Raw genomic sequence first — 27387 nt, 5'->3', positions numbered from 1 at the left:
CAAGGTTAGCGAATCTGAAATAAAAAAAATGTCTGGTCACAAATGCTCACCAAAATATTCAAATACCTAAACATAATAAGAAGGTAAAGATTATATTTCTTTTAACATTTGTACTGCAATACGAGCTTGTTTCTTTGTGTTTGGATTTTATATTTTTAACATGGCTTCTGATAGCCATCTGTGTGTTTGATCCAGATGGTTTTTTTTTTGACTGACAAACAAAAGAGCACATCATTAGTGAATAATATGCATCAAGTGCACATGGAGCCCAGTGGGAAGGGCTGGTTTGTGGTTTGGTCTTGAAGCAGACATGTCAATCTCCCTCCAAATTTGTGAGCTTCCTTGACTGAAGGCTGCTGGTGTGGAATCTGGCTGCCATGGCAACAGCTGGCAGGTGGCGGGTCTTTTGTGAACACGTGAGGGGGGGGGGATGTGACATCAGCAGCACAGCTGACCTTGAAGGGGTCATGTTGGGAGGTGAAAGGTGTTGAAGACCAGTCAATCATAACAGTCAGTGTGCACATGTGTTTGTTTTTATATTCAAAGCAAGAATGTTACCGCTGAGCAATCAGGTATGACATCTTTAAATGTTAAACTAAAAGGCAAATATGTGCAGGTATCATTAAGTTGCAGCAACACAAACTCAAGAAACTACAGAAGAAAATGATTCACAGCCATGAATACATTTCCACCCCGGATTCCTCTCCTCCACTCCACACCTTGTTAGGATCATTCATACAGTGCAACACAGCTGTCGGATCGCACAGTGTTTTGACAAAGACATCACGTCAATGAACGAATACATTCTCTTATGCTTCATTGCATCTTGTGAATAGCTCATATACTTATGAAGACACCGTACCTGTGACTTTTTAATCAGCGAGACATTATGGTAATTATCCACGAAAAAATGTCTGAAAAACATTTCCGAAATTTCATTTTGTTCTGTTTTTCAGGGTATTGATCTGACTTACAGTAAGGGTTTATGTTGTTTGTGTTGGTTGGCATGAATAACTGCTGCAGCAGCGATCAGATATCAGTGTTCTGGGATTGGACTGAGGGTCCCTGTGGCTGCATGTGGGTAATTATATCTCCAAATGTACTGTGAGCCATGAAGTAATTGATATCACTCAATAAACTGAGGTCAAAGAAAACTAAACCTCAGGGACTTTAACCATATAGTTCCAAAAATATTAGCTGTGAACACACCTTTAAACACAAAATAACATTTTCTATTGCAATGCTGTGTGTTGTCATCAAATACAAGTAACTGCTGGACTTTACCAGTCTCCACTCCTTTTTGTTCTATCTTACCGATCCTGTCCAATCTGTCGATAGCAACCGTCTCAAAGGCCCTCCTCATCATGGGATACTCCTCCAGCACCTCGTTGAAGTTGTCCACAGAGAGAGAGTACAGGCGACAGTAGGTGTCTGCTCGCACACTGGCTGTCCGTCTGCCACGGGTCAGCAAACAGATCTCTGGTGAGGTGTAAAGAGAAACCAGACGGGAAAGAGGTGGTCAGATCAGAAGACTGGCAGGCTGGGGGGTGTCAGACGGTGACAGAAAAGAACTGAAAATCAGAGATTTGTTGAGCTGTCTGAAACTAATCCCGGGGTTACACAAGGTTACAAAATCAATCTTTACATTTTCTCTGGCCTACAGAAAACTCTTCGGGCCCTGAGCAAATGTGCGAAGAGAATGAAGGTGGTTTATACATGCAATTGTTGTGTTTCGTCAGTATGAACCACTGAGGGTAACACTGAGTATTTCCTACACCACTGGCAGAGAACTGACAGCTGTGTCAAGGAAGCACACACTATATTTAGAGATGAGCAGCTAAGCTTCATTACATTCAGTTGTTCCCCTTCTCTTGGTACCTCCTTCACTTTAGCTTTCTTTCTGTTACAGGATGGGTCTGACTGTTGTCTTGACAACCATATGCCCTCCTTTTCCCTCGCCTATAAGGTCGACCTTCTCTGACTCTCTGTGGGACGGACAAAAATAACGAAACACCAGGACACTCCATTAAGAAGACGCATGCAGGCACTTCACTGGATGAGCCTGTAACTGTCTGTTCATAGCTGAGGCGTCTCAGCAGCTGAACAGAAATACAATCCTGCATACCATTTAAAAGCACAGAATAATGACGAGCGTCTGGGGAAGGACAATGACACCATGCTTATTAAACGTGTAGTTCAATATTTTAGGTAATAAGCTTTTTTACATAATGAGAGTCAAATAAGAAGAATACATTTTAATCTGAAGTATGTACATTAAATATAAGCAACCGGTTAGTTTAGCTTAGCAAAAAGAAAAAAAAAAACACCACTAGCTCTGAAGCCAACAAAAAGTGTAAAAACGTTAAGCTGTGATTTTACAGTGGATAATATGCTTCTTTTTTTTTTTTTTAATACATTTATGTGTTTTTTTTTATACACTTTACACAAATGAAATGTAAGTTATTACATTACATACACGCTAGGGAGCTTTAGAGTTGCTAGTAGACACATTTTGCTTTGCTTGGACAAAATCAGGCTGTCTGTTGATAATTGGCTACTGGCTGTGGCTTTACTGTACAGACATGAGGGCGGTATAAATCTTTTTGTCTGACTTTGGACAAAGAAAATAATGTGCTGAAATATCAAAATTATTCTTCTAGGACATTTTTTTTTTTTAATTATGCATAGTGGTAAGACCTGGCCCACAGCTGTGTGCACTTGCATGCTGCCTTTATAAAGGAGAAGCTATTGTACTTAAAGGAAAGTGACAGTGAGTCAGGACACAGTACCTTTTTGTTCACAGGTTACTGAAGTGTGACCTTGAATGTGACGTGTTTTCTGACAATCTGATAAAGGATTTATATTTCCTCGCGAGATGAAGAATTAATAGACCAGTTAGATGTTGCACTGCTTATTATCATTGTGTTCATGGTCAGCACTATAATGAAACTAAATGCTGTGATATGGACAATATGCAGCCCTTCAAACATATGCAGTCATAACATTACAGTCTCTATTGATGAACAATTTGGTAATTAATTATACTGTATATAATTCAACCTAGTTTACTAAAAACTGTTTTCTGCAGATGAGTTTTCCTTGTTATATAAGTTTTAGTGAGTAATGTTTGAAAATGAAGGTTAAAATTTTAGGCGTTCCACTTTGGAGAAAAACTCCACAAACTGCCTCAGACATCCTTTCATAAATTCTCACGTGGGATCTTCCTAGTTATTCATAACATTACCATTTGCATATTGCTAGTATCATTAGTGCGCAGTGGGAAGTGTTGGGGGAGGATAATAATACTAATGAAACCACTAAGGCTGAATTAAAAAGCTATTCAAACCTCTGGGTCACTATTTGTAGCTTGTGAATGGGATGAATATGATGAAAAATACAGAGAAATGCTGGATGTTACAGTGAATTTTAGCAGTGATCTGAATATTCCCTGGTTGGGATCATGAGAATATTTGCCTTTTCTGTCATTTGGGCTGTTCTGTTTCCTATTCCCATTAGTGGACAATATATAATCCAAAAATTCTCTTCTGTAGTTTTTTTTGACTGAGGAGGGAAACTCCTGAAAGCCTGCATTACAAACTAGGTGCAAATCATTTGAAAGAGGAGAGCATCTGCTCGGCCCAAGGAGTCTAATGAAAGATGCTATTGAGTTGCATAATGTGCATAACGTGTATTATCAACTGTTTTTTTTTTTTTAAGCCTAATCCATACTCCCAGCTAGGGTATCTCGACCTCTGCTGCTTCAATTGTGGCCTTTTGTTTCTTAACCTGTCTCTTACAAACCCCTCTGTAATTGAAGAAGTACACGTGTAACATCCTCGGGCACTCCATCTGCACAAACTTACAAAACATGTAATAATAGAATAACATAGTGAAATATACATCAATACAAAACTTATTTTCATAAGATTCTGTTACACTGTTGCACAATTGTTTTATGGTAAATGGTCTGCACATGTTATGAAATGGAAACGACAGAGGACGCCTACTTAACGGTACATGATCAAACCCTATGGTCTCCAACCAAAATTCAAAACAGCTAAATCCTATAAAAAGAAATGAAAGAATAAGTTACAAAGTGATGCCGACATCAGCATCTACTTCCTGCTACTTACTAATTCAGAGATTTTACCACACGTACAGTAAGTACACACTCCGCCAGTGGTTAAACCAGGTTGTCCCTTCAATCCAAGCACACAGGAGACCTGTGATTTCCTCACTCTCTGTTGTCTCTGTTTGACATTCGAAATTGCCCTGTCATCACCGTACTGCTGTTCTAATTACCTGCTATTAACTGGAGAGGTGTGTGTGTGTGTGTGTGTGTGTGTGTGTGTGTGTGTGTGTGTGTGTGTGTGTGTGTGTGTGTGTGTGTGTGTGTGTGTGTGTGTGTGTGTGTGTGTGTGTGTGTGTGTGTGTGTGTGTGTGTGTGTGCGTGCGCGCCATGCAGTTGTGTCACTGCCACAGCGCTCTGGGCAGCTGGCACATTAACATGAACTCTGGTCTGCTGCAGAGGGCACTGGATGTTAAAAATGCAGCCCGAACAGTCAACCGCCGGACTTTAAAAAGCGTGTGTTTGTATTGGTGCATGCCTGTGTGGGTTTAAGGGTGGCGATGGCGGCAGAGGCACCACATGTTTCTGAACAGCCAGAGAGGAACAACAGCCTGGGAAAGTGGGACAGAAGTGTCTGTTAGGCAAGGATGCACAAGAAGTCCAAGTAAAATGTCAGGGTGTTTTTTTTTTTTTATTTATTCGCTCGTTGCTCGGATTCTTATTTAAATAGTAAACAAACGTCTGTGATATTATTGGAGTGGGTCCAAGTGGGATTTCACGTGTAAATAACACCTGGAAGCACAGAATAGAATAGAACAGAAACTGATGATGCGACGATGACAAACAGTGACACACCTCCGAAGTAGGAGCCGTCCATCAGCTTCATGTCCATGTTTCCTTTGGTCAGGACGCTGACCATCCCATGCTGGATGAAGTACATCTTCTTGCCGATGGTGCCTTCTCTGATGATGTAGTCTCCGGGCTGAAAGACTTCAAATCTCAGTTTGGTCAGCATGGCTGTCACAAAGTTGGGATCTGCGTTGGCAAACAGCGGCATGGAGGCCACCAGCTTACGGCAGTTGAAGTTGACGATTTCCTAAATAGTGACAGCAGACATCGAGGGGTTTCTTTCAGGGGGATTTGTGCAGCAGCGGCATTTATGGCAAACAAAAAAACTACTGACTTGAAGATGGATTTGTAAATGCTTAATGTGTGGAGTTTAGTTCAATTTGAATATAAAAAAAAAAAATCCCAAAATAAAAACAACATTTCCAGTAAAAACACAGCTCATACCCAAACCCCTTTTATTATTTTTATTTTTGTATTACCTTGAGGGAGGCACTCATCCCCCCTATTTTCCTCTACAATTTGAGTTACTCGAAGTGCACTTTTAGCTGTCCTTGTAGCAGGAGGACGTTGTTTACTGTAAACTGCAGTGAAAAGCATCTGCTGGCAGCAGGAAAAACAAGTTTTGGAACGACTGGGTTGTGTTTATGAGAAGAGGAGACCATAACCGAGCATTATAATGAATTTATTCCAGTCTAACTCACTCGGTGGAGAGCAGAGTGTGTATATTTATGGGTGAATGAGCAGATTGCAGTGGTGTTTTCGTACCTCGCGCAGAGGCTCATTAAGCTCCTCCAGGATGCTCTCTTCATCAAACATCTTGCCCTGGTACCGGTGCTCATAGTAGTCATGGATTTTCTGTCGGAAGTCGGCCGGTAATTTGTGGAACGACATGTACTGCTCCACTTGTTTGTACTGGAAGAAAGATGGAGAGAGGCGTGAGAGATAGTCGTGAGGGGAAACAGAAGCATGAATCAATAAAAAACAGGATTCGGCAACTCTTTGGATAATGTGCCAATTTGAGAAGTTCTTGATCAACACTGAAGCACCATGGTGATATTTCTACGCGTGTTGCAGCAGCCGCAGAGACGCCATGCACATCTCACTTAAAATGACTATGTCTCAGCTACATGTGTGTAGGAACGCCCGTACAGCCCTGCACACATGAGGATCCTGTGACCCATTTATACCTTGTAGCTATGGGAAGATAACTGTGATGAAACTGTTAAGGAAACATGACAGCTCTGTAAAGCCCACGAAGATTCATCACGCTGTGCTGTGTTTAGAGAAGAAAGACGCTGCAATTGTCCATGTTAATCACACAGTCTCTCTCTGGTGATACTGGTTTACTAAATGTTTTTCTTTTGAAAGAAAAAATCTACAGGGAAAACTAGTCTATTATATTTGTGTTGCATTTTTCATGGGAAAAACATGTGAAACAACTCTTCCATTTTCTGTGAAGATGGAAGGGGTAAAAAAAAAAAAAAAAAAAGAGTTAAATAATTCAATGGAACCAGTGGGAATTTGTATACTTCAGTTTCTATTCAGAGAAAGGAAGAAGTTTGTTATTTATTTTAGAGTTGATGAATATGGAACTATGTGACCAGAAATTAAAAAAAAAAAAAAGGTGAAAACAGAAGTTGGCCCATCGTTTGCTCACTGGAGGGTCAAATTCAACCCAAGTGATTCCCACCATCACATATTCACCGGTTATGTTTAATGCAGCCTGAATGTCCACTTCTCCAGACTCATTATGATGCTCCATAACACATTTAATGCCTGGATTCCCAATGGAAAGGGCCACTGTTGGATCTATGTATCCTGTCCTATAAGGTGGAATTGCATGGCACTGTGTCAATTGGGAAACAAACCGTGCTATTATTCCTTATTCACTGTGTACTAATGGCTTTTGGGTTTGCTTTATTTAATCCAGGAATATGGGTCATCCATGTGGTTTCACACATTGCTACATTCCTGTAAAACAAAAAACAAAACAAAGAATACATGTTTATGCTGAACACATTACTACACCCTAAGGGTGAAAAAATGGCAACATGATTTAGAACAAAAGGTCTAACAAGATAACCCCTGAAACTTTAGGATTGTTCACGTCTTGTTATATCAGCAGCAGTCTCGCCAACACAAAAAAACGCAAAGAGAATCAAAACACACGGAAAATAAAGCCCATATTCATTGTAAAAACTCATGCTGGGTAAAACAAAATCATGAACGAATCGACTGTTCTTGAGGATACACACAGAAAAGCTGTTTTTCGGTCAATGCTGTAAAAAAGAGAGCAACAAATCCACGTGGCCGATGTGGCTGGAGTTGCTTTAAATGTTACATAAGGTCTCCCTTTGTCCCAAGTGTGTGTATTTGTGTGTGTTAAGCAGTGTGAGTCATTCCCCACATAGAATAAACTGTCAACTGGACGAGTAGTAGATTTCTAGCAGTGTTGAGGAAGACGCTCCTCTGTCCAACACCGACAGCAGGATTTAAAGGACACACCGCGTATGGAGGAGCAGAGGGGGGGGCGCTGACAATGACCTTGCTTGTAACAGTCAATGACACATGCACTGGACCGAATATAGGTTGCTGTCCGGGAAATTACATTTTGTCACATTGCGAGGTCCAGTTTAGAGAATAAAATGGAGGCTTGACCCTGGTGGCGTGGGTGACACTGCAAATCACAATATCCTTAATACAGCGCATACTGGCTGTCACAGTAGGACATCATTCATTTTGTTTCTTTGCAGGGGGGTGTTTTTCTTCACATTTAAAGCAGTGAGTGGTTTTCATTTGTCCCTATATTTAGTATACCATATTCAAATTTCAGAGATATTTAGACAATTATGAATCCCCACCACATCACACCAGTGTGACATATACTGCACAAATAAGCACTACCACACATACGTACACCACAGTATGACCTTCCACATGACAAAGTTATAATCTCAGTGGATACTTCAATGAACCACATAATTAAATTACATCTGCAAAAACAATTTACTTTTCTTTCTTAAGTAAACCAATTTTAATCTCCCTGTCTTATTCAGTCTTAATTAATTGCTTTGAGTCACGGTTCATTTAGTATGAAAAGGCCTGGTAGCACTAAATGAAGAGCTTAAAGTTTGTCTTCTTAAGCTATCTTGTCTGATTTCAAACAAAAAGTCATCGGAACAGCAACACTTTTCTTTTAAAATGTTTAATTTATTCATACAGGGCATCAGTGGGGATTCCCCCTCAAAAATATATGTACTCCTCCCAAACCTAACAAAACACACTTAAACTCACTTGCACTTGATAAATTCATCCTTGTTTGCCATTTGTCAACAATAAAGATGCAGCTGACTTCCTCATTCAGTCAAGCACAAGGATAAACTAGAAGGCTCCTATTAAGCTGATTATCTATCTATCTATTAAGCTATTTCCTGCCTCAGGATTTAATGTGTGACAGTCTCAATTAAACTGGAATGACATCTCTCGTGCGCCCTCGTTCTCCCACTCGTTTAGAAGTGGTTGGTGAAGAAGCAGACCATTGTTGACTTTCTGATTTTCTCAGCATTAGACTAATATTAGTGACAATGTCCATAAAAGTCAGGAAGATAGTAGTCGACCCAAATGGCCCAATGTTTAAAAAAAAAAAAACATTCTGAATACTGGACAAGGTTTAGTGCTCCTGAAATGTAGAAATTGTGACTTTTAGTGAGTCAACAGACATGCAAGGTCAATGCCATCATAATATTCATATTAATCAAGCAAACCAACACAAATACACATTCCACAAATGGTAAATATTTCTGCAACCTAATACCTACTTACCGAACTCAAGTTTACTTGACTTACTTAACTCAAGTTTTACTGATGTAATTCAAGTTTACCTTGCGTATATTTTCTTACCTAATTCAAGTTTACGCTACTTACTTAACATACGTTTACCTAACCTACTTAGCTAAGGTTGTCTTTACTTACCTAACTCAAGTTTGCCTTTCTTTCTTAGCTCAAGTGTACTTTACTTACCTAACCTGAGTTTACCTTGCTTAGTTAACTTCAGTTTGACTTACCTAATGCAAGTTTATCTTACTTGAACTTATGAATCTTATCTTGTGAAAACACAGCTCATTTTGTTTTCAGGTCTGAGCAGAAACAAACAGGCACAGCTGAGATTCTAATGAACTAATAATGCAATGTCCATCTTATAAAATTAAACTTTGTGGCTGAGGATGCAGATAAGACCAGACTGAGATCCCCTAATACTTGTATAAAACTGAAAAATGCATTACATTTATAAAAATCTAATTTGTTTCTCTCAGCCTGTGGACTTAACAGGGGGCGGAAGAAGCACAGTATTTTTTTTTATGGAACATAAAGCTCCGAGTTGGTGGCTTGCAAGCATGATGCATGGCTGTCACTAAGCTGCTACAGAGGGAAACGGGAAATTGAATTGGTGCTCTTATGGGACATGTCACTTAGCGTCATGGCTCAGGATGTGACATGCCTTGTGTGTGTGTGTGTGTGTGTGTGTGTGTGTGTGTGTGTGTGTGTGTGTGTGTGTGTGTGTGTGTGTGTGTGTGTGTGTGTGTGTGTGTGTGTGTGTGTGTGTGTGTGTGTGTGTGTGTGTGTGTGTGCGTGTGTGTGATGTCCTGAGTCTATAAAATCCAAATTGACTTCAGCAGTTAGCTTACTGATTGAGCAATGGAGACGGACTCATAGAAATAAATACACATACAAACGAATTTGCAGTGTTATAAACCGTGTGATGATCTAACTTGATGTCATTTTACTTCATTTTTATAATTCTAATATATATTTATTTTTGTGAAATTTATGCAATTTTTAAATTAAAAAATAAAGCAAACAATAAAGGAGGAGAAGGAGAAACAGATATGTCAGAGGAATTTAAACCTTTAAAGCAGCTCGAATCTGGATTATGAGTATTTTTAAATGAATACTCCACATATTTTTTTTCCTAAATTCAGTGTTCTTGTTATGGGGAGTCTGAAATAATTACTATTATGGTGTCATAAGGGTTATTTACTTGATTTGTACTCAGACACTTTATTGTAAATCCTTGACAGAAAGCCTGTGTTATAGGATGGGGCTGTTGGTTTAAATATAGGCACCTAGAGTCTAACCAATGACTATCCAGTCATGGGTATTATAGGAGAAAGCATGTTTGGATCTTGACCCACGCTACAGATCAAGTCAATATATCTCATCCACAGCTGCGTTAATTTTGGCCATACATTTTAAAATATGACTCTTATGAGTCTCCTACTTTCACAGTCCATCACTAAATCTGTGGAGTGCCCCTTTAAGGCCACTATGTGAATACTTTGAAACTTTTGCACCCAGTGGAAGCAGCAAAAAATACATTAGCGGCACTGACGATGACACACTCAGACGTCACCAAACTTCACTTGGATTATTCCATAAACAAAAAAAATATGCCATTTAAATTTGAAAGAACCTATAATTTTGAAAAACAAATACCTATATAGTGGCTGAAAGTGCATGCTGCGTAATCATAACATATAAGTCATTGCAGAATTGTGAGTGATGGTTGGAGGCAGCAGTGCCGGATAGAGTTTGACACACTGGCTTGTATTTGTGCATTTCCAAATAGTGCCAACAAAATGTCGTGCAACACTTCGCCCAGAGATTACCATTGTTCAATAAGGACACGCTGAAGTTGTAGCTAATTGTGCAATAAATGGATGCTAGCCGTCATGTCCATACACTGGGGCATGCACACCGTTGTGTCTGCTGCGACCATTTCTACCAGGATGTGCCAGCCAAAAAAGAGAAGGAATCCTATATCAAAGCACTTTTTCGTGAAGAAAAATGCTGTTCCAAGAGTGGTGAGGTAAAATTATTAGCTTACTGTGTTGAGAAAGAGTTGAGCGAGACTTCTGTTTCGGGTTAGAAATCCCTTCTATAAAATTGTCAGACAACTATATCAAGAACCTGAATATGTGAGTGGAGAAAAAAAAAGCACTTTTAGTAGACATACATTGACGGGCCAAAATTGCCCTTTACATCCCATTTTGCGCCTGCAGGCCGGAGCACTATCGCTCAAATTTGGAAATAGGGTGCAGGTGGAGAAATACCTACGTTTGTTTTAGCCATGAGAAGTGGCTGAAAGATCCAGAAAACGCACGTGGAGTAAAAATCTTTCTTTTTTTTGACATACTTCAGATCTAAAGTTTTCTCTGTGATTGCCCAAGTTATGAAGTGAGCATTTCTTGAAGTTTCTGTTTGATGCGTCAAGGCGAATGAATCAGCGCTCATCGCAGGAGGCCCCAGGGGTCACATCTATCTCCTCTCAGCTATTTGGATGAGCTGCTCCATGACTCTTTGAGGGGGAGGAAGTGATGGGGGGAGGAGAAGCGGGAGTGCAGTTACATAATGGCTAATGCCCTCTGTCCATGTGCAGTGGCCGCTGGCAGATGGTGTGTTGCCCAACAGTCAAGGGCGAATGGACAGATGAAACAGGGGGGGAGGCTGAAGGGATGAAGATGAAGAGGGTTGTGGAGAAACGCAGGGAGAGGACACCAGTCACCTCAACGTGAAGGAAGGGATGACAAAGGAACACCAAGCTGCAGCCACTGCCTCGTCATTTTTACTGTGCTGTTGGTGGCGATTGTGTAAACACCCAAAGTCACGTACAAAGTCAAATAACAGCATGTGCAAAACTTCACATGTCAACCACTGTGTCAAAACTCCACAACAGTGATTGCCAAGCAGGGGGTATTTCTTACTGGCCTGGTGCGAACCAGAGCCCAATTTCACTCTGTGAATATATGGGTCTGTGCACCCTCCATAGAGAATCGTTTGCAGTTGTTCCATCCTACTTGGCGTCGACCTCTGGTTAATTTTAACTAATTAACATGCCCCGAAACCGGCCAACACCGCTGCAACTCTACGGCCTGCGTTACTAAAGAGTTTTTTTCCTAAGAACAGAATATTTTTTTCAATTGTTATAATGAACACCAGCAGCTTGACAAGGTGAATGAGGTGACTGCACAGTACCTCCCATCAACCTGAGCCTGCATTAAAGCTAGTTAGCAAGTAAGCAGAGAAAGTTAGCTAAAAGTAGTCCTAAATGATTAAAATAGTTTAGATAGATAAACATTTGAAATAATTATCACAAAAATAAATAACACAAATCAGTCCCATGGGGAGTTTTTTGTGATTGTCGCATTAAAAATATTTGATTTCGCAGCAGCTTTTCTTAAAAAGTGTGACACAATGTGACATTTTATGTGGTTCTTTTGGGTTCTTTTAGCAAAAATGTAAACGTCTATAAAGACGTCTGCAGAATCACTCCCGATGATGATAAGTATACTGCATATCTTTTTTTACATTTATATTTTCTGAACTTAAAAAACCAGGAACTCAAAGCACAAAAAAAAAATCCTGAGTCATAACAGCAATGCGACTGCAGTATAGAATACAATGCTTACATCTTCTGTAAAAATAAGTACTTTAAATACTTTCCTTTTGCAAAAAATTCCACTGAAGGAAATATTTGAACGTGATGGGAGATGTTGATGAAGAGGTTGATGAGCTAATCTGACAGGGAAATATATATATACCAGAGAGAAAAGGCCGGGAGTCTTATCTCACAGTTACTGTGTCTCTATTTTTATTATTGTCCATAGATCTGCTAAACACAACAAAACCCAAACAACATATGTCATTTCTGATAAAGCAGAAAAATGCAGGGACACTTTGTTTAACTCAAAGCCACAGTAAACAAGTACTCCACATCTCACATGGTCAGTGAGGTCTCTGCATGCAAACAGGACAGGCTATTCAGACATTCCTATCTCAACCCGGACTGTGATGCTAACCGTTTACTCTGTGATGTCAATACAAGTCAATGTTTTTCGCTAGCATTTAGACTTATCTTATACAAATAATCTGTTTTATCGGAGAGGCCAGCTCCAACCCATGGCTCTGTCTCTGGTCTGTTATCTGATGGTGGGACTTATTGCGGACGTCAGTGCAGCCACAGTTCAATTCAGTGTTTAATGATGAACAAACAGCCATGAGAGACTGGAGACGAGCGGGATGTTGGATAACTTGTCTTGGTCCAGCCTTGCAGGGTGCTGCCGCTCTGGTCAATATTTCACTGTAGTGCATCATGGAAGAATGAGGAATGAGACAGACGGCAGGAACTGATTGCAACAGACGTCACAGGACTGACAGAGTACAGCTACGTAACTGACACAAAACAGACTCCAGCATGGAGTCAGCAGCTCATTTGCCCTTTCTTTCCATTTCTGTCACAAGTCTGCGTTAGAAGCAGAATTGTGATCTGTGCTCACTGTGAGAGCACCTCCTTTAGACTTATAGCATTACTGTCAAATAACCTGCCCGGAAACCAATTACAACTGTATGGCAACTTTTTCCAGGATCATCTAACTAAGTGGAGGCATGGCCAAAAAAGTTAAAAAGGTGGAGGGGCTGTTGAGGCAGAAATGCGGGAAGCTATTACAGATCAAAACCAGAAAACAATAACTATTCTTCTGCACCTTAAAGTTAAGCTCATGTGAGGCAAAATGTAAATCAAATTCCATTAAAATCTGTTTTTAACTTTCTGAGATAAGTGTGCTAGCTAGCAGACAAACAAACATAGGCATAATCAAGAAAAAATACCTTTGCAGACGAAAAAAGGAAACTGAAAAAAAAAAAAGCTCTTGACCAAACAATGTTTAAAAAATTAATTACAGAAAGGCAAGAATGGAATTATATAAATTAGTAAAGAATAAAACCCAATGGGGATATACAAATAGACAACATGATCAAAAGAAAAATAACTCGAAAAAAAAATGAAATTAGATTTATTTAAATGCATGGGGAGGCATAACAAGGTTAAACGTTTGCAAGATCAAAAGGCAACTACATAAAAGCAAGTCTATAAGAGGATTTCCAGAAGTGGGTTTAAAAAATGATGCCGAATTAGTGACTCAGATTTCTTTCAGTAGGGCAGTACAAAGTTAACCCTGTTGTCCGAGACCCATATATTCACTGTGTACATTCACTGCATGAATATATGGCCATGCTTCCATATAGAAACAGTTCCAGTCACTGCATCCTTGGAACACCCTTAAACCCATCAGTATTGAACACCATATGGTCTAAACTGCTGATTGGTTCGTTCTTCAAATTGGCTGAGTAAACGTCATTGAGAACAGGGTCTCCAGACTATAATCACAGCAAAGAAAACTGAAGCTGTGAGCAATAGTTTGGTTAGCAGAACAAAGTTCTATTGAAAACTGTTCACAGTAAAGTGTAATGATAATTTGGAGGGTCTTTGCTTTTGTCAGGAGATGTTCTGAAAAACATTCAGATGTATTTTGAGTGAATCAACTCTTTAAGTTATGGTTCGTCTTTGACCAACATCACCGAGATGAACTCGGGGCCACACAACAGTGACCTGTTATGTGTGTGAGTGTATCCACTACATACATTTATACATGGAGTTCAGTGAATATAGTTGGTCCACTGACATTTGTATTGTTTCCCTGTTACCTTTTTTATGCTCATGAATCAGACACAAACATACAGCAGATTCATTTCCTTTGAAAGACCACTGCGCCCCCTCCCACCTACAAAATAAAGCATGAAGAATATCTCTTAAGCATGACGCCCTAACAAGACACAGACCAAGAGCCAGAAAATAAACAGAATAAATCGACATGTCCGATATGACCCATAAAGAGAGAAGAAAACCTGCTCACCCTTTGTTCTTAACATTGGCCAGAGGCTTCAGCTAAAGAACAAAGCTGGTCCAACGCATGTGATGTGTGAGTGCATGTCGTCATGGATGTGTATACATGACAGATAGCGTGAGACATCTCCACATAACCCGGGATCTAAGGCAGCTAACAAGACACAGAGAACCGATGACACTGTGGCCTTATAAAGCAAGTGCACGCTCCCGTCCCTGGCCTGCGCATACCGAAAGCTTTGATCTGCTGTCGTACAGACGGGCTGAGGCCCAGCGGGCTACAGCCATGAATATCGAACTAATGGAACAGATGTTGTTCCTATCAAAGTGTGTTGGAATCAAATGAGAAATCCCTTTCTGTTCATATCAAATGTGATAACCTTATCCATGCTGTTGTAAAGGACAAACAATGCAGAGCAAATCTCTTTATGGATCCTCCTTATGGCGTCTGAGGGAGACAGGGGGTGGGTAACGTAATCCTGTAGCTAACCACCTGATCTATGCAATGATCTAAAGATAGACTGTAGTAAAACTATACCTCTTTGGTTTTTCGGTTTTTCTTCGTAAAGCAACTAGATTACAAGATAGCAAGGTTTACCATTTACTCAAACATATAGATACGTTATAGTTTGTCAAGGTACTTAAAATATCTGTCTCTGAAAATGTTGTTGCCAGAAGGTGGAGTCACATTTTTGTAATTTCTTGTAATTGTGTTTAATTTGGTGTCAGGCAGGTACCGTACAACGGGGCTATAAAATCTTTTTTTTGTTGTTGAAAACAGCTGCTGTTGGAAACGTGGCTGGAAATGGGGCTCATGAGAACGGTGATAATGAAAACGTTGCAGTCCAGAAAACAAAAACAGTCAGCTGAAAGATGATAAACTGCTACCCTTTCTCATTATACATAATTATTTGATCCTTTGAAACATTGATTATGGCAGCTTTAACCATCCGTCCCCATGAAAACAACATTGTTTGATTTCCTAACAACATGTTAGCTTTATTTCAAGTGGTAGATGATGCAGAGTTTCAAGGCAGGATTCCAAAAATTAGCCAGATCCTTACCTTTTCCTGGTATTGCCGTCTAGATGAATCCAGAGACTGGATGAGTGCGGTTGCGTGTCCGATAAACATGGCGTAGCAGGTGGCTCCCACGATCATGCTGAGCATGGTCAGCCAGATGTCCGACATGCTTTCTGGGGCTTGTCGTCCATATCCAATGCACAGCATGTGGCTCATGGCCTTAAAGAGGGCGAAGGAGTAGAGCTCGCTCCATGAGTCATTCTATAGGAAGACACATGGGGGTAAGAATGACAGAATTCAGGGGGGAAAAAAGGGTTTAGAAAACAAAATATATGAAAAAAAAAAAAAAAGTATAAAAAAAATAGAAGAGATGTGAGAGAGTAGAAAAATTGAGGTTATTTGGTTCTTCTAAAATAACTCTCGTCTATTTAGTTTAATCTTACTGCAGTTTTGGCCTGATCAATGCTATCTTCTCTGCAAAAGTTAGACTGTTAAGGCTCACTGAAGTGCAAATTTATACAAGTTAGAGTGTGACAGAAATGGTGAAAGAGAGAGTGAATTAAAGAATGAGAGGTCTCAAGAGTGAGACATTCCTGGTGAAGTCTGTGGCTCTCTGTCTGGTGATTGTTTCAGGTTTAATGGAGGGCCTAATCATCATCACTAAGCAGCCTCGCCTTGTCTTCGCCGAGCAGAAGGAGACGAGGAAAAGGCGAGTTGTTAATGAGGAGCCCGTATATCTGCCTGCTCCAGTCTGCCTTTGATTGGTGCTCGCACACTCAGTCAATTCTAATTCTCCCATGTTGGATTCATTAGAAAACCCTCCACAGCCACTGCTGAACCTCACATCCTCCCCTCGAACAGCTGTTCACACACCGTCCGCAGTTTAGCATGTGTGAGTGTTTCTTCTAAAACTCGTTGTCCCCCTCAGTCACCGACTGACTGGGTGGATTTGTATTTTTCCAGGCTCATTTGCATTCAATTTGAGATTCAAATTTGGCTGGTTTTGAAGAATGTCAAAGAGGATGTACCGGCCAGGAGCTGCCTTCGGATGTTTGAAAATTTGTGTTTTGGAAAGGTGATTTGAGGGACAGCGAAGGGAGAAGATGAGATTTCAGAGGCACTTAGCTTCGAGCAGCAGGGTAACCAGAAACTCAGCCCCCGTATCACTCTGTGAGCTTGGCTCCAGCTCCGAGCATGGCTTAGAGTTTCGTATCGGTTTTGAGCTGTCAGCTGTATCAGTTGTTTTGATTTGTTTGTGGAGATAAACGGGACCTTCTAATCTTAGATAAAAAAAAAATTTAAAAACACGACAACAGTTTGAAGCATTTAACATTATATGCACCCTCATCATATCTCCAGCTTTGTTGTTAATTCTATGTGATGCGGCCTTGTAACTGCAGCACTTGTCTCACTGTCGTCCACAGCCCTTAAGCTCATTATAATAATAATAAAAAAAATGTCCCCACAAACCCCGAGAGAACATTTAAGCACCCAGGCTCGGACTGCGCCTCATGCCCACTGCCACAGGTGGTGAACAGACGTGGAGTTGCCATCAGCATGCTGCCCACATTGCTGGTGGATAAACAGCAGGAGCAGGGAGCCCTAACCCGGAGCTGAGGCACAGCAATAAACACCTTCCCTCACTCGGCTGCATCTGTCTGTTTGTGTTTCAGGCTTACTTTCTTATAGTAAAACAGATACATAAATGTAGAGTACACGCAGTATTTCAGTGGACAGAGCTTCACTGGGATTTATTCTAAATGTACCATACAATGTAAAGAAACTACAATAGTTCAAAATGGACTGCTGCTGCATAGATACTGTACAGTAACAATAACAAATCAATCTTTTCCTCCTCCTGTGGCTGATCAGATCATGACCACACCCTCTATCAATTCAGAAAACAGCCCTTGGCGTGTCTGTCTGTGATCTATACAACAACTCCTGATGATAAAATAGGCTATCTGCTACTGTCACATTCTGTTGTGACTTTATAATACATCACAAATGTAAATCTATGATGCCCGCCAGTAGTATTTTTTTTTCACTGCCTTAGCACATAAACAACAGGTGACTGTATAACTCATCCGTAGGTCGAAGATGCATTACCCCAAATGTCTGTCTGTGTGGCCTTGTGTGTGTCGGTAAGGGATCACAGGTATAAATCAGCTCCTCTCTCCTATATTCTTATAAATGTCTTTGTAGATGTCAACGCGTGTGTTGCAGGTGAGTCTCCTTTTTTTTTGGCGCTGATTGTGCAAATTGTTGCTCCAAACACATAGTTGCAAGCACACAAGTTGAATGATTGATTACATATATTTTGTTTAAGTAAAATTTATATCCATGTCTAGTTACTTGTAAGTATGATTTAAAGATAACGTTTTTAGTATGGGTCTTCAAATTCTCTTTTCAGCAATTAAAGCAAATAACATTTTCTTAAAGTTGAACTGCTCCTTTAAATGTGACCGTATGAGCAGGAAAAACAGACTGACTAGCCGTAACCAGCCGGTGTGTGTTAAAGTTGGAGATAATAGCTGATTAAAACTGGCACAGTGCAAAGCTGTCTCTTACTATTGAAAATCACAACCTTCCTTGTAACACAATAAACTAATTCTACAGAGATACCAACCTTGTGAGGGCAGTGGGGGCGGGGAGGAGGGGGAGGAACAAATTAAATTAGCTCCTGTGTTGATTTTATTTGCTATCAGTCTTCACAGAGCTGTGCGGATGATAGCTAATTGTACGTAATACATTTAGGGAGAAACACAAAGGGAGTATGGGACATCTATGATGCATGATGGCGTAATTATGGTATACTGGGTGTATGTGAATGCTGGCACACAAGCCTGGGTTTACATGCTGTTTGACTTTCAACATATATTTGACTGACCGTGTGTGTGTGTGTGTGTGTGTGTGTGTGTGTGTGTGTGTGTGTGTGTGTGTGTGTGTGTGTGTGTGTGTGTGTGTGTGCAAAGGACTGACATTTATAATTTGAACGTGTAAACTTCCATATAAGGGCTTGTTACCAATGTTAAGATTCATTATTTAGAACCAGTGGCTCCATGTTCTATTTATTATTTAAAACCAAATGAGTAAAGAAAGTTTTCTCATGAAATACAAAGTCAATAAAAAATGTTCTCGAGGTCCTTATGGTGTCATTTACTAAAATGACTCCTTCTAATCAGTGCTCCAGTGGTCTTTAGAAAATAATTCCATAATTAATTACATAGTAGGCCTCCAACAGAGGTATGTTTGGGGCTGTACCTAGTTTTAATGATAGGCATGGGGTGCAGTCAGGCTTCCCTATAGATGAGTGGGCGAAATGTTCTCGAGTTCTCAGTCAGATTGAGTCAGATCTACTTCCCACTCCTTTCTAGCTCGTTCAAATATTGTTCTGGCTTTAAAAAAAAAAAAAAAAAATAAATTTTAAAAAGATGGCAACAGCTAAAATCCTGACCTCAAAGCTTCAAAACAACAGTTCACAAACCAATGGCTAACACCATGCTAGGTTGCTCACAGCAACAATGCTAACATGCTGATGTTTAGCTGGTTGAATGTTTACCATCTTTGCCATATTAGTTTAGCACAGCATGCTCGTATAATTCGCAACAATTTACAGCCGGCTGACTGGAATGTCATTACTTCGGCAAGTGTTTTGTCATAAACCAAAATACTGGACAAATATTTGCCCTGATTATGCAGCTAGATGAAAAGTCAGTGGATCACTGAAGTACTGGGAAGCAATGTCAGTACAAAATCTACTTAAAAGATATATTTCAGTGTTGTTTGACCAACATTAGAGCCATGCTGCCAGCATGGGTACAGGTAAAGGAACATTCGGGGAACGATTGTGTTGTACATGTCAATAATTAGAATTATATATAACATCTGTTTTATGGAAGTCTTGCTCTTGTTTTTAATTGACTTTGTCAAATGTGAAATGGGAATTTGTAAATTACAAGGTGGATTTTAATTGATTTGCAAGGAGAATTTGACTCTGTGGATCGTAGCTTGCAGCTCAATAAGCTGTCATTATTGGGTTTGAGTACATTATCCTTTAATTGGTATTGCTCCTTAGACCACAATAAAGAGAAGAAAATCCAACATTATTTGCTCAGGAACAATTTCCACAGAAGGCAGTTTAGGGGAAATTATGTATTTACTTACACAATATTTCATGCCTTCTGTATCAGTTCTTATGAAAACGGAAAATGGTTCAGCTCTCTTAGCTGACTCCAACGTTAATCCCTGAGGTATTTAATATGGGTAGCACTGCAGGGGAGAACACCACAGATGTCATCCTTTTGCTCTCAGCTCGAATGAAAAATCCAGCCATGCAAGCGGAACTTCTTACAGACAATTACAGAGAGTGAAAATTACAGGTGCTCTACGGTGAGATACTTCAGGTTTGACTGGATTGAATTATTTCTGAAAGAAGAAGCAGGTTCAGTCTTGCCATCAGGTTGCACCTTCATGGTCCGTGTCCTTTGGAGGATCCAGCATCTGAACTGAGACACAGCTGTAGAATTCATACTGCTGTTGGTGTGCAACCATGTTCATCTACCTGATGATGCAGACAGCATATATTCTCCCTGATCATGCCAAGTATGAGGTACGCCTTTTTTTTATAGTAATGACAAAATTAAAAAGATAATTCTATAGAGATTTTAAATCTAACAACACTACGATGTGCCAATTTCTTTTTTATTCCTAAAAGCATTGTGGCTCAATTGATGGCGATGTATTTACCTGAAATATCTGAACAACTATTAGATTGATTGACATCAAAAGTCAAATGTAAATGTATAATGTATATAATAATAAAATAATAATTGTAATAATAAAATTATTAATTATTAATAAATAATAATAATAGAATACCAGCAAAGCTAAAGACATTTATTATCCCTCTGAGGTACTTTTTGTTTGGTGCTAAATAGCATTTAGCTCAAAGCACATCTACCCCTAAGTACAGCCTCACAAAGTCACTAGCATTGCTGTACATTGTTAAATCTTTTTAACATCTGTGTTTGGAAAAACTATTAGCTCCCTTACCTTTTACAGAATATGAGTTCCTTTTAAGTCATCTTGCATTGCTTTAAGATATAAAGACGAAACTTAACAAATAAACCCCAGCATAATTTAGTAAAAGCCTGCACTCTCTACATTTAACTGCACAGCCAAAAATGACAAGACATCTCCTCTTAAAATAGGGTTGGTTTCACACAGGCAACTGTAGAAAAATAAGTTCAAATTGGACCTTATAGCGTGCTCAACCAGATGTTCATGGACAAACAGTAACAGTCATCCTGACTTATTTGAATTTATTTAAAATTCAATTTCCTGAGGTAAAAACATGCTTTAGGCTACCTCAAAGTTTCATGACTGCCAAAAATATACATTTTGGGGCAGCAAAACTGTCCGTGTAGTCAACCAGCCCAGGTGTACATGTGTGCTCTTATAGAAGTGCCCACATATTACTGAAATAACTGAATAAGTTCAGGATTAAATGCTACAGGCCACTCAGTTGTATTGCCTATGCTCCGCATCGCAACACTTTAATGTTTCTTCTCTGAAAAACACACTTTGTGTTACTGAGATCTGTAACAAATTACTACTCTGAGCGGCTGTTGGATTATAAGAGGCAGTTGTCACTCACGGTAATACACACCAGCACGTCCACACATGGATCTTACACAGTAACTGCCCATTATTCTCATGTATGTTGACAGGCCTGCCTGCCTGTTACATCACTTCAGTAATGGAATGAATGGAGGATAACCTTATTAACTTCTAACGCCTGAGTGTTTCTTCAAGTGCATCTCTGTGTGCCTGAATACAGTGTGAATGCTTATATAAGGCCACACAAACTGCTGTACTATTGCAATTACACCAACTCTTCTTTTATGACAGTAAAATGTCTTCTATAGCAGCCTAAATATTAATCACAGAAACACAACTCAGCCTGAAGCAGAGAGAGGAGTTGAGAGGCGAAAAGCAGCTTTATACCTCTGATCTAACAGCTAATCAGGCTGAGGCAGGTGGGACAAAACCACCTGTCATCATCCACATAACAGAAAGAGTCACTTACATAACAGACCATGATGATCTTCAGATCACAATGCTGCAGGAGCCTGATTATCGGGCTTACAATAAACGCCACTGGTGGAGTTGTTCTGATTATCACTTCTATATAACATAGTCTCACACACATACAGCATGTATAAAAGCGCATATGAGAGTCCCTTTTGAGCAAGTGAATGCATCCTATGCTTCTTTAAAGAGTGGTTATCGTGCTGTGTTTCCATAGCGAGGAAAGTAGGGTGGGGTCCAGTAAATGTCCGGCGCAGGCAGGCAGCCAGTGAGCCTGAAAGTGAGGCATGAGGATCATTTAACGCTGCGTGTTCATTCAAAGCAACTCTGAGGAGAACCTGACCTTGATTACCCCGAGATGGCAGAGGCACAGCACACCAGGCAGCCACGCCCAGATGGGTGCTCGCTGGTGTTGTGGCACTGAGGTAGGAAAATGGCACACAGGCACAAGCAACACAAGTCGCTCTGAGGCATCAAAGGGAAAACTGAATGTACACACAGTGGATACATGCAGGGGGATACATGGGCGACACCATATAAAACAATTCATGCCCTTTGGTGATAATTAACATCAATCACAAATATGTCACTGTGTAATCTGGGAGCTGACTCTTCTCTAAAATTGGAAAACATCTGTACAAAATGTCAACGTGAAATGGATTTGAATACTAATAAGAGACTTTACCACTTCTATATCTGCCACTTTGAACTGAGACAACAGCTCTAGATGCTGAGGATGAAGGCATGTTGGAAAAATGTGGGCAGGATACGAGTGGAGGAGAGGAACACACACACTGTGATCACTTCTTTTTCACACACTCTAAGTCAAAGTCTACAATATTGCTAATGTTTACTGCAACTGTCAGAAGTGACGCAAAGAGTTGGCACACAGCATTGTGCCTCTTGTTGGCCTCCACAGATATCGTGAAGACGTGTGTTTTCTTGTGTGTGTGTGTGTGTGTGTGTGTGTGTGTGTAAACAGAGAAAGTGAGTTGACAAAAATGGCCAGAGATTAAATGAGACTGTGAGAAATGGAGTGACAGAGAAGCAACACTGATTTACCCCTAGAGTCAATGGGTGTGAGATCCATCTGTTCCTGGAGATTTCACACACATACGAACACACCTATCCGTGCAAACACATACAGCGGTGTCTCAGTACACAGTGTATTTCAGGGGCCTGAATCTCACAAATCTATGTGCCAAAAATAGGTTTCCTCTCAGCATATGAAACATTTCTTAGCGGTAGCGGAGTCAGCCGGCACCTGACTAAAGTACGAGGAAGGAATGCTGAACTTCCTTAGATGGAGAAAAGATGTAACTCTCCCTTCAAAAAAAATTGTTGCAAGACAGTTTTAATTACACACATATTCTAATAATATAGCGATAAGCAGCAGTCAACTCATAACATCTTTTGGCACTGCCGCAGTAGTGGGCTGGTTTCTATGGCAGATGATATTGATGCCAATTAGGAAACTGTGTCATTCCTCACTAATACCCACTATTTATCCTGAACCAGCCATTTACAACACATTCCTCCTGCAGTTAGCCTCTAATGTCAATGCAAACTGTCCTCTATAACTCCCAATTTATTTATCCCGGTAATGCTGTTCTTTCTTTATCCACAGTTACACGCATTTCATCTCAACAGTGTCCGCTCCAGTCTTTTCGTCAGAGCTGCCTACGAACCAATCATCACCTTTTCGTTAAATACACAGCGCACTGTACACACCTTATACACCGTAGGCTGAGCAGCAAGAGTCGTGTCAGTTGTATGAAGTGCCTGATCTATTATTCAAGTATAACATTTGTAAACCAGTTTTAAAGGTTAAACCGAATTAATCTATTATAAAAATGTTCATTTTTACCATTCAATTGAATTGAAGCTATCAATATACTTTTTCTGTAGGTACACACGTACCTGGTGTGTATATACAGTATACATATACAGTATTTGTGATGGTGTATATATATGTGTGTGAAGTAAAAAAAAAAAAAAAAAAGGTGTGAAAATGGCACACTGAGTGACAAGGCAAGCAGGCATGCAGTTTAAACTGCTCATATCCTCTGACTTCTCTGTGCCTCCAGCCCTGTCAGTCACCAACTTCCAATCTGTTATCTCCAAAGCAGGATGACAAGTCAGACCGGATGGAAGGGCTTAAGTCCAAAACGATAAAGACCCACACAGTATTCCTGTGTCTTTCCGTTGTATTTATGTCAAAAATTTGGGATTTATGATTTATTGGAGATATCCAACAGCAATAAGATAGACAGGTGTTGCTCCTTGCTAGAACATTATGAAAAAAAACAGAGATAAAGAGACTGTCGCAACCTTTGGAGGATTTTGTCATTTTGTTGAAATGACAACTGTGTGTACATGGTTTTATTATGTATTCTCTTTCTATTTTAAAACTACTTTAAGGGAAATTTAAAAGGAAGAACGGAGGTTGCGGAGGTGATCTGAGCAAGTGATGCTCCTGCCTTGCAATTGGTTGATGAATGTTGCACGTGTAAAATGAGCATTGTAAAATGAGCTTTTTATAATGATTTTTCATGAATTATCTGGTTAGATAGTTGTTTTTCATGCAGTTTGAGTATTGCACCACTTGCTCTGCGGAGAGTTTTTTTCTTTCTTGCCGGCAATATGTTTTGAGAAACGTCTCCTAAGCCAGATGCCAGAAGCTACCTTGCCAGCTAGAAGGAAGGAAGGACATCTGAGAGGAGAAACAAAGAGAACAGCTACATAACAAACAGCACGGTGTGCTGTATGAAGCAAGTGTAAACAGGTTGTTTTTTTTTATATCCCACTCATGCTTTCTGTACACTGTGTCTGTGCGTGCATGTGCGCAAACGTTAAATAAATCCTATTTCTGCATCTAAGATTGGTTTTGCAGCAAGTGTTGCTTTGCAAACAAACACTTTTGTGCACGCGAGTGTGTGACTCACGGGAATCTTTAGCACACAATCAACCAGACTGTATACACACAGAGCATTTTGCTTACCACCATCTTGTTGAGGGAGACCCAGCAGTCCGATGGAAAGTCTTGCAGCATGGGAACAAGGAACTGGAGACAGCCGTCCCAGTGGCACAGCAGCAGCATCATACCAATCAGGTTGAATATTCGCATCACAGCACTGGCCAGGTCATAGGTCATGTGGAAGATCTGTCAGGAGGAGAAAAAGCCGAGACAGATGTGTGAGGAGGATGTTAAATCAGTGTAGATAGTCAGAACCTAATAAATGGTAAACACAAACAGCACATCCAGAATATTGTTACACTATACTGAAGTGAGCAGTGGTCTTTCTGTGTAAACTATGTCAAGGATATGTCCACTAGCTTTTAGCTCATTGACAGCATGTCATTCGTGATTCACTCCGTAGACTGGATTTTAATTAATAAACAGAAAACCAAAACAGAGCTGGGGAGGAGCAAGGGGTTGATCTCACTGAGAACGCGAGGGCACTATGCCTGTCCACCTATACCACAAACCTGACTGAACGCCCCCAAACATACCTCTCTGTGAGGCCATATATTTGATTAATGATGGAAATATTTTCAGAAGGACGACCGGAACACTGATAAGAAAGAGTTGATTTTGCAAATTACACCATGATAACGTGTGGTAAAAATTAATTGATTTTGTGTATTGGAGCCAGAGATTTTTTTTTTGGGACCCAGCCCCAAGTTTCCCTCAGAGGTATTGCACTTTAAGGCACATCTGCATTGGCTTTAATTGTCAGACCTGGAGACTACGTCCATTTTAATATATATTAAAACGGTTTGAAACTAAGAGTGCCCCCTCTCATATTAGAGGCAGGGATTTGACCCTTTGTTCATGTAAAAATATTGATGAGTGACGCTTTACGTAAAACGACAACCTTGAAGGAAAAACTGCAGGGATGTACTGTATATCTTTAAAGACTGTGTTTATTCATTGTTGTGAAAAACGACATTCCAATAGATGTGCACGTTTCATGATACAGTATCATGAAACACACTCCAATGATGTCACCAATCAGTAACAAAAGTAGGGATGTGGGGTACTGCGTGTTGTTCCTTCTCAGTCAAAGCAGAATAATGTGTGAGGCTGAGGTTCTAAAATTATAACCAGGTGGGGATAAAAAAAAAAACAACCAAAGGATACGCAGTCTGCACTCAACCTCATCAGACACGGCTGAGGCTTTGATCAGCAGCCCAGGCCGGCCTCTCGCTACTGTTTCTCAGTACTACTTGCCCCAGGTAAGAGGGCTCATTTGTGTGGAGCTGGTGATGTGGTCACAGCCTTGTAAACACCATTCACTGGGGTTTGGCTGGCTATCTGCCAAGCCTTGTTACCACTGTGTGTGTGTGTGTGTGTGTGTGTGTGTGTGTGTGTGTGTGTGTGTGTGTGCGTGCGTGCGTGTGTTACAAGCATGTGTGTGCACTGGTTTGAAATCCTTGCTTAACTGGGCCAACTTGAAGCTTCTCTAAATCATATGTAAATGCATACTTCCCCACCCTGGACAAAGGAATTGTCCAACAGGGGAGGGAAGTAGGCCAGACGCTGTATGTCTACGTACAGCATATATATATTTATACATATTGGAAAGCCCTGTTTTATTGGGTCAATTTGATGGTTTCTTATATCAAAAACAATGACTCATTTCCCACTTGAGACAAGAGCATGTGAAATAGGCCGTCCTGTGTGTGTGTGTGTGTGTGTGTGTGTGTGTGTGTGTGTGTGTGTGTGTGTGTGTGTGTGTGTGTGTGTGTGTGTGTGTGTGTGTGTGTGTGTGTGTGTGTTTTGTGTGTGTGTGTGTGTGTCTGGAGACATAAACGAGCAGCCTCTGTTTTTGAATTTACAGTTTGGGAGCAGCCAGGTCAGGACGTTCAGTGACTCATCCCGTCACCTCAGAGGCCTCACTGCCCTCAACTTGCAGCCTCACTTGAATATCAAAACCTCCCATATATTATACTTCACATGCTCAAGTGCATGATTCAAGCTCAAATAGCTCTGGGACTTTTCTTACAGTCTGGGATTTTTCTTAATAATGATGACAAGTCTAAGAAATCCAATGATATTTTTGGGAATGTCTCCGTTGTGTAAATTACACATTATAACGTCTCATTTAAGGGCTCAAGGGGGGCTTTCAAAAATGTAGTGTCTTAGCTGTGTACTGCTCAAAACATCTCACCTTCCTCAACATCCAAAATATCTACACGTTTGTGGATGCATTTTTTTTTTTTTTTTTTTAAATATATGCAGATAATTCCTTCGTCTTTATTCTTCACTCTCCTCTAATTTTCATTGTTCTCCTTCCCCTCGTCCACATTGGATAAAAAATGCTTTGCCCCAAACCAAAGACTCCACTTTCTTTGCTTGTTTTGAGCATCTCCTCTAATGGCTGATGGCTGATGGCTAATGGCCGTCGGTCATTTTGGAGAAGCAGAAAGGGAAACACGCTGAGAGGCCCTGCCCTGTGATTAGGAAGCATTCCCATCATGATTAATGAGGCTCCAGGACTAATGTTCCCCCCCGACACCAGAACAGCACCTGGCCATGTGTCACTGTCAGACCACAATCTGGGTCAAGGCATATTACTGTGAGCGCAAGTCACGGCCTGAAAAACACAGAT

The 27387-nt window shown here is 40.3% G+C and overlaps 1 protein-coding gene across 1 annotated transcript in view; it reads right to left on the bottom strand.

Annotated features, from left to right (window-relative positions):
• The window catches only part of hcn2b (hyperpolarization activated cyclic nucleotide-gated potassium channel 2b), a 40206-nt gene that overhangs the window by 7015 nt on the left and 5804 nt on the right, over positions 1–27387 (bottom strand). Inside the window, exons 3-7 of the mRNA XM_069694879.1 lie at positions 24774–24935; positions 15722–15940; positions 5684–5830; positions 4925–5165; positions 1315–1479 (exon numbers count right to left, since the gene is read on the bottom strand). Of these exons, the coding sequence (XP_069550980.1) occupies positions 1315–1479; positions 4925–5165; positions 5684–5830; positions 15722–15940; positions 24774–24935 (934 nt within the window). The remainder of the gene's footprint in view (positions 1–1314; positions 1480–4924; positions 5166–5683; positions 5831–15721; positions 15941–24773; positions 24936–27387) is intronic.

This window comes from Brachyistius frenatus, unplaced genomic scaffold, assembly GCF_029030835.1.
Source record: "Brachyistius frenatus isolate BFR_SWC_R1_liver_20210118 unplaced genomic scaffold, ASM2903083v1 Contig_18, whole genome shotgun sequence".
Taxonomy (NCBI): Eukaryota; Metazoa; Chordata; class Actinopteri; family Embiotocidae; genus Brachyistius; species Brachyistius frenatus.
This window is presented reverse-complemented; position numbering and strand designations above follow the sequence as displayed.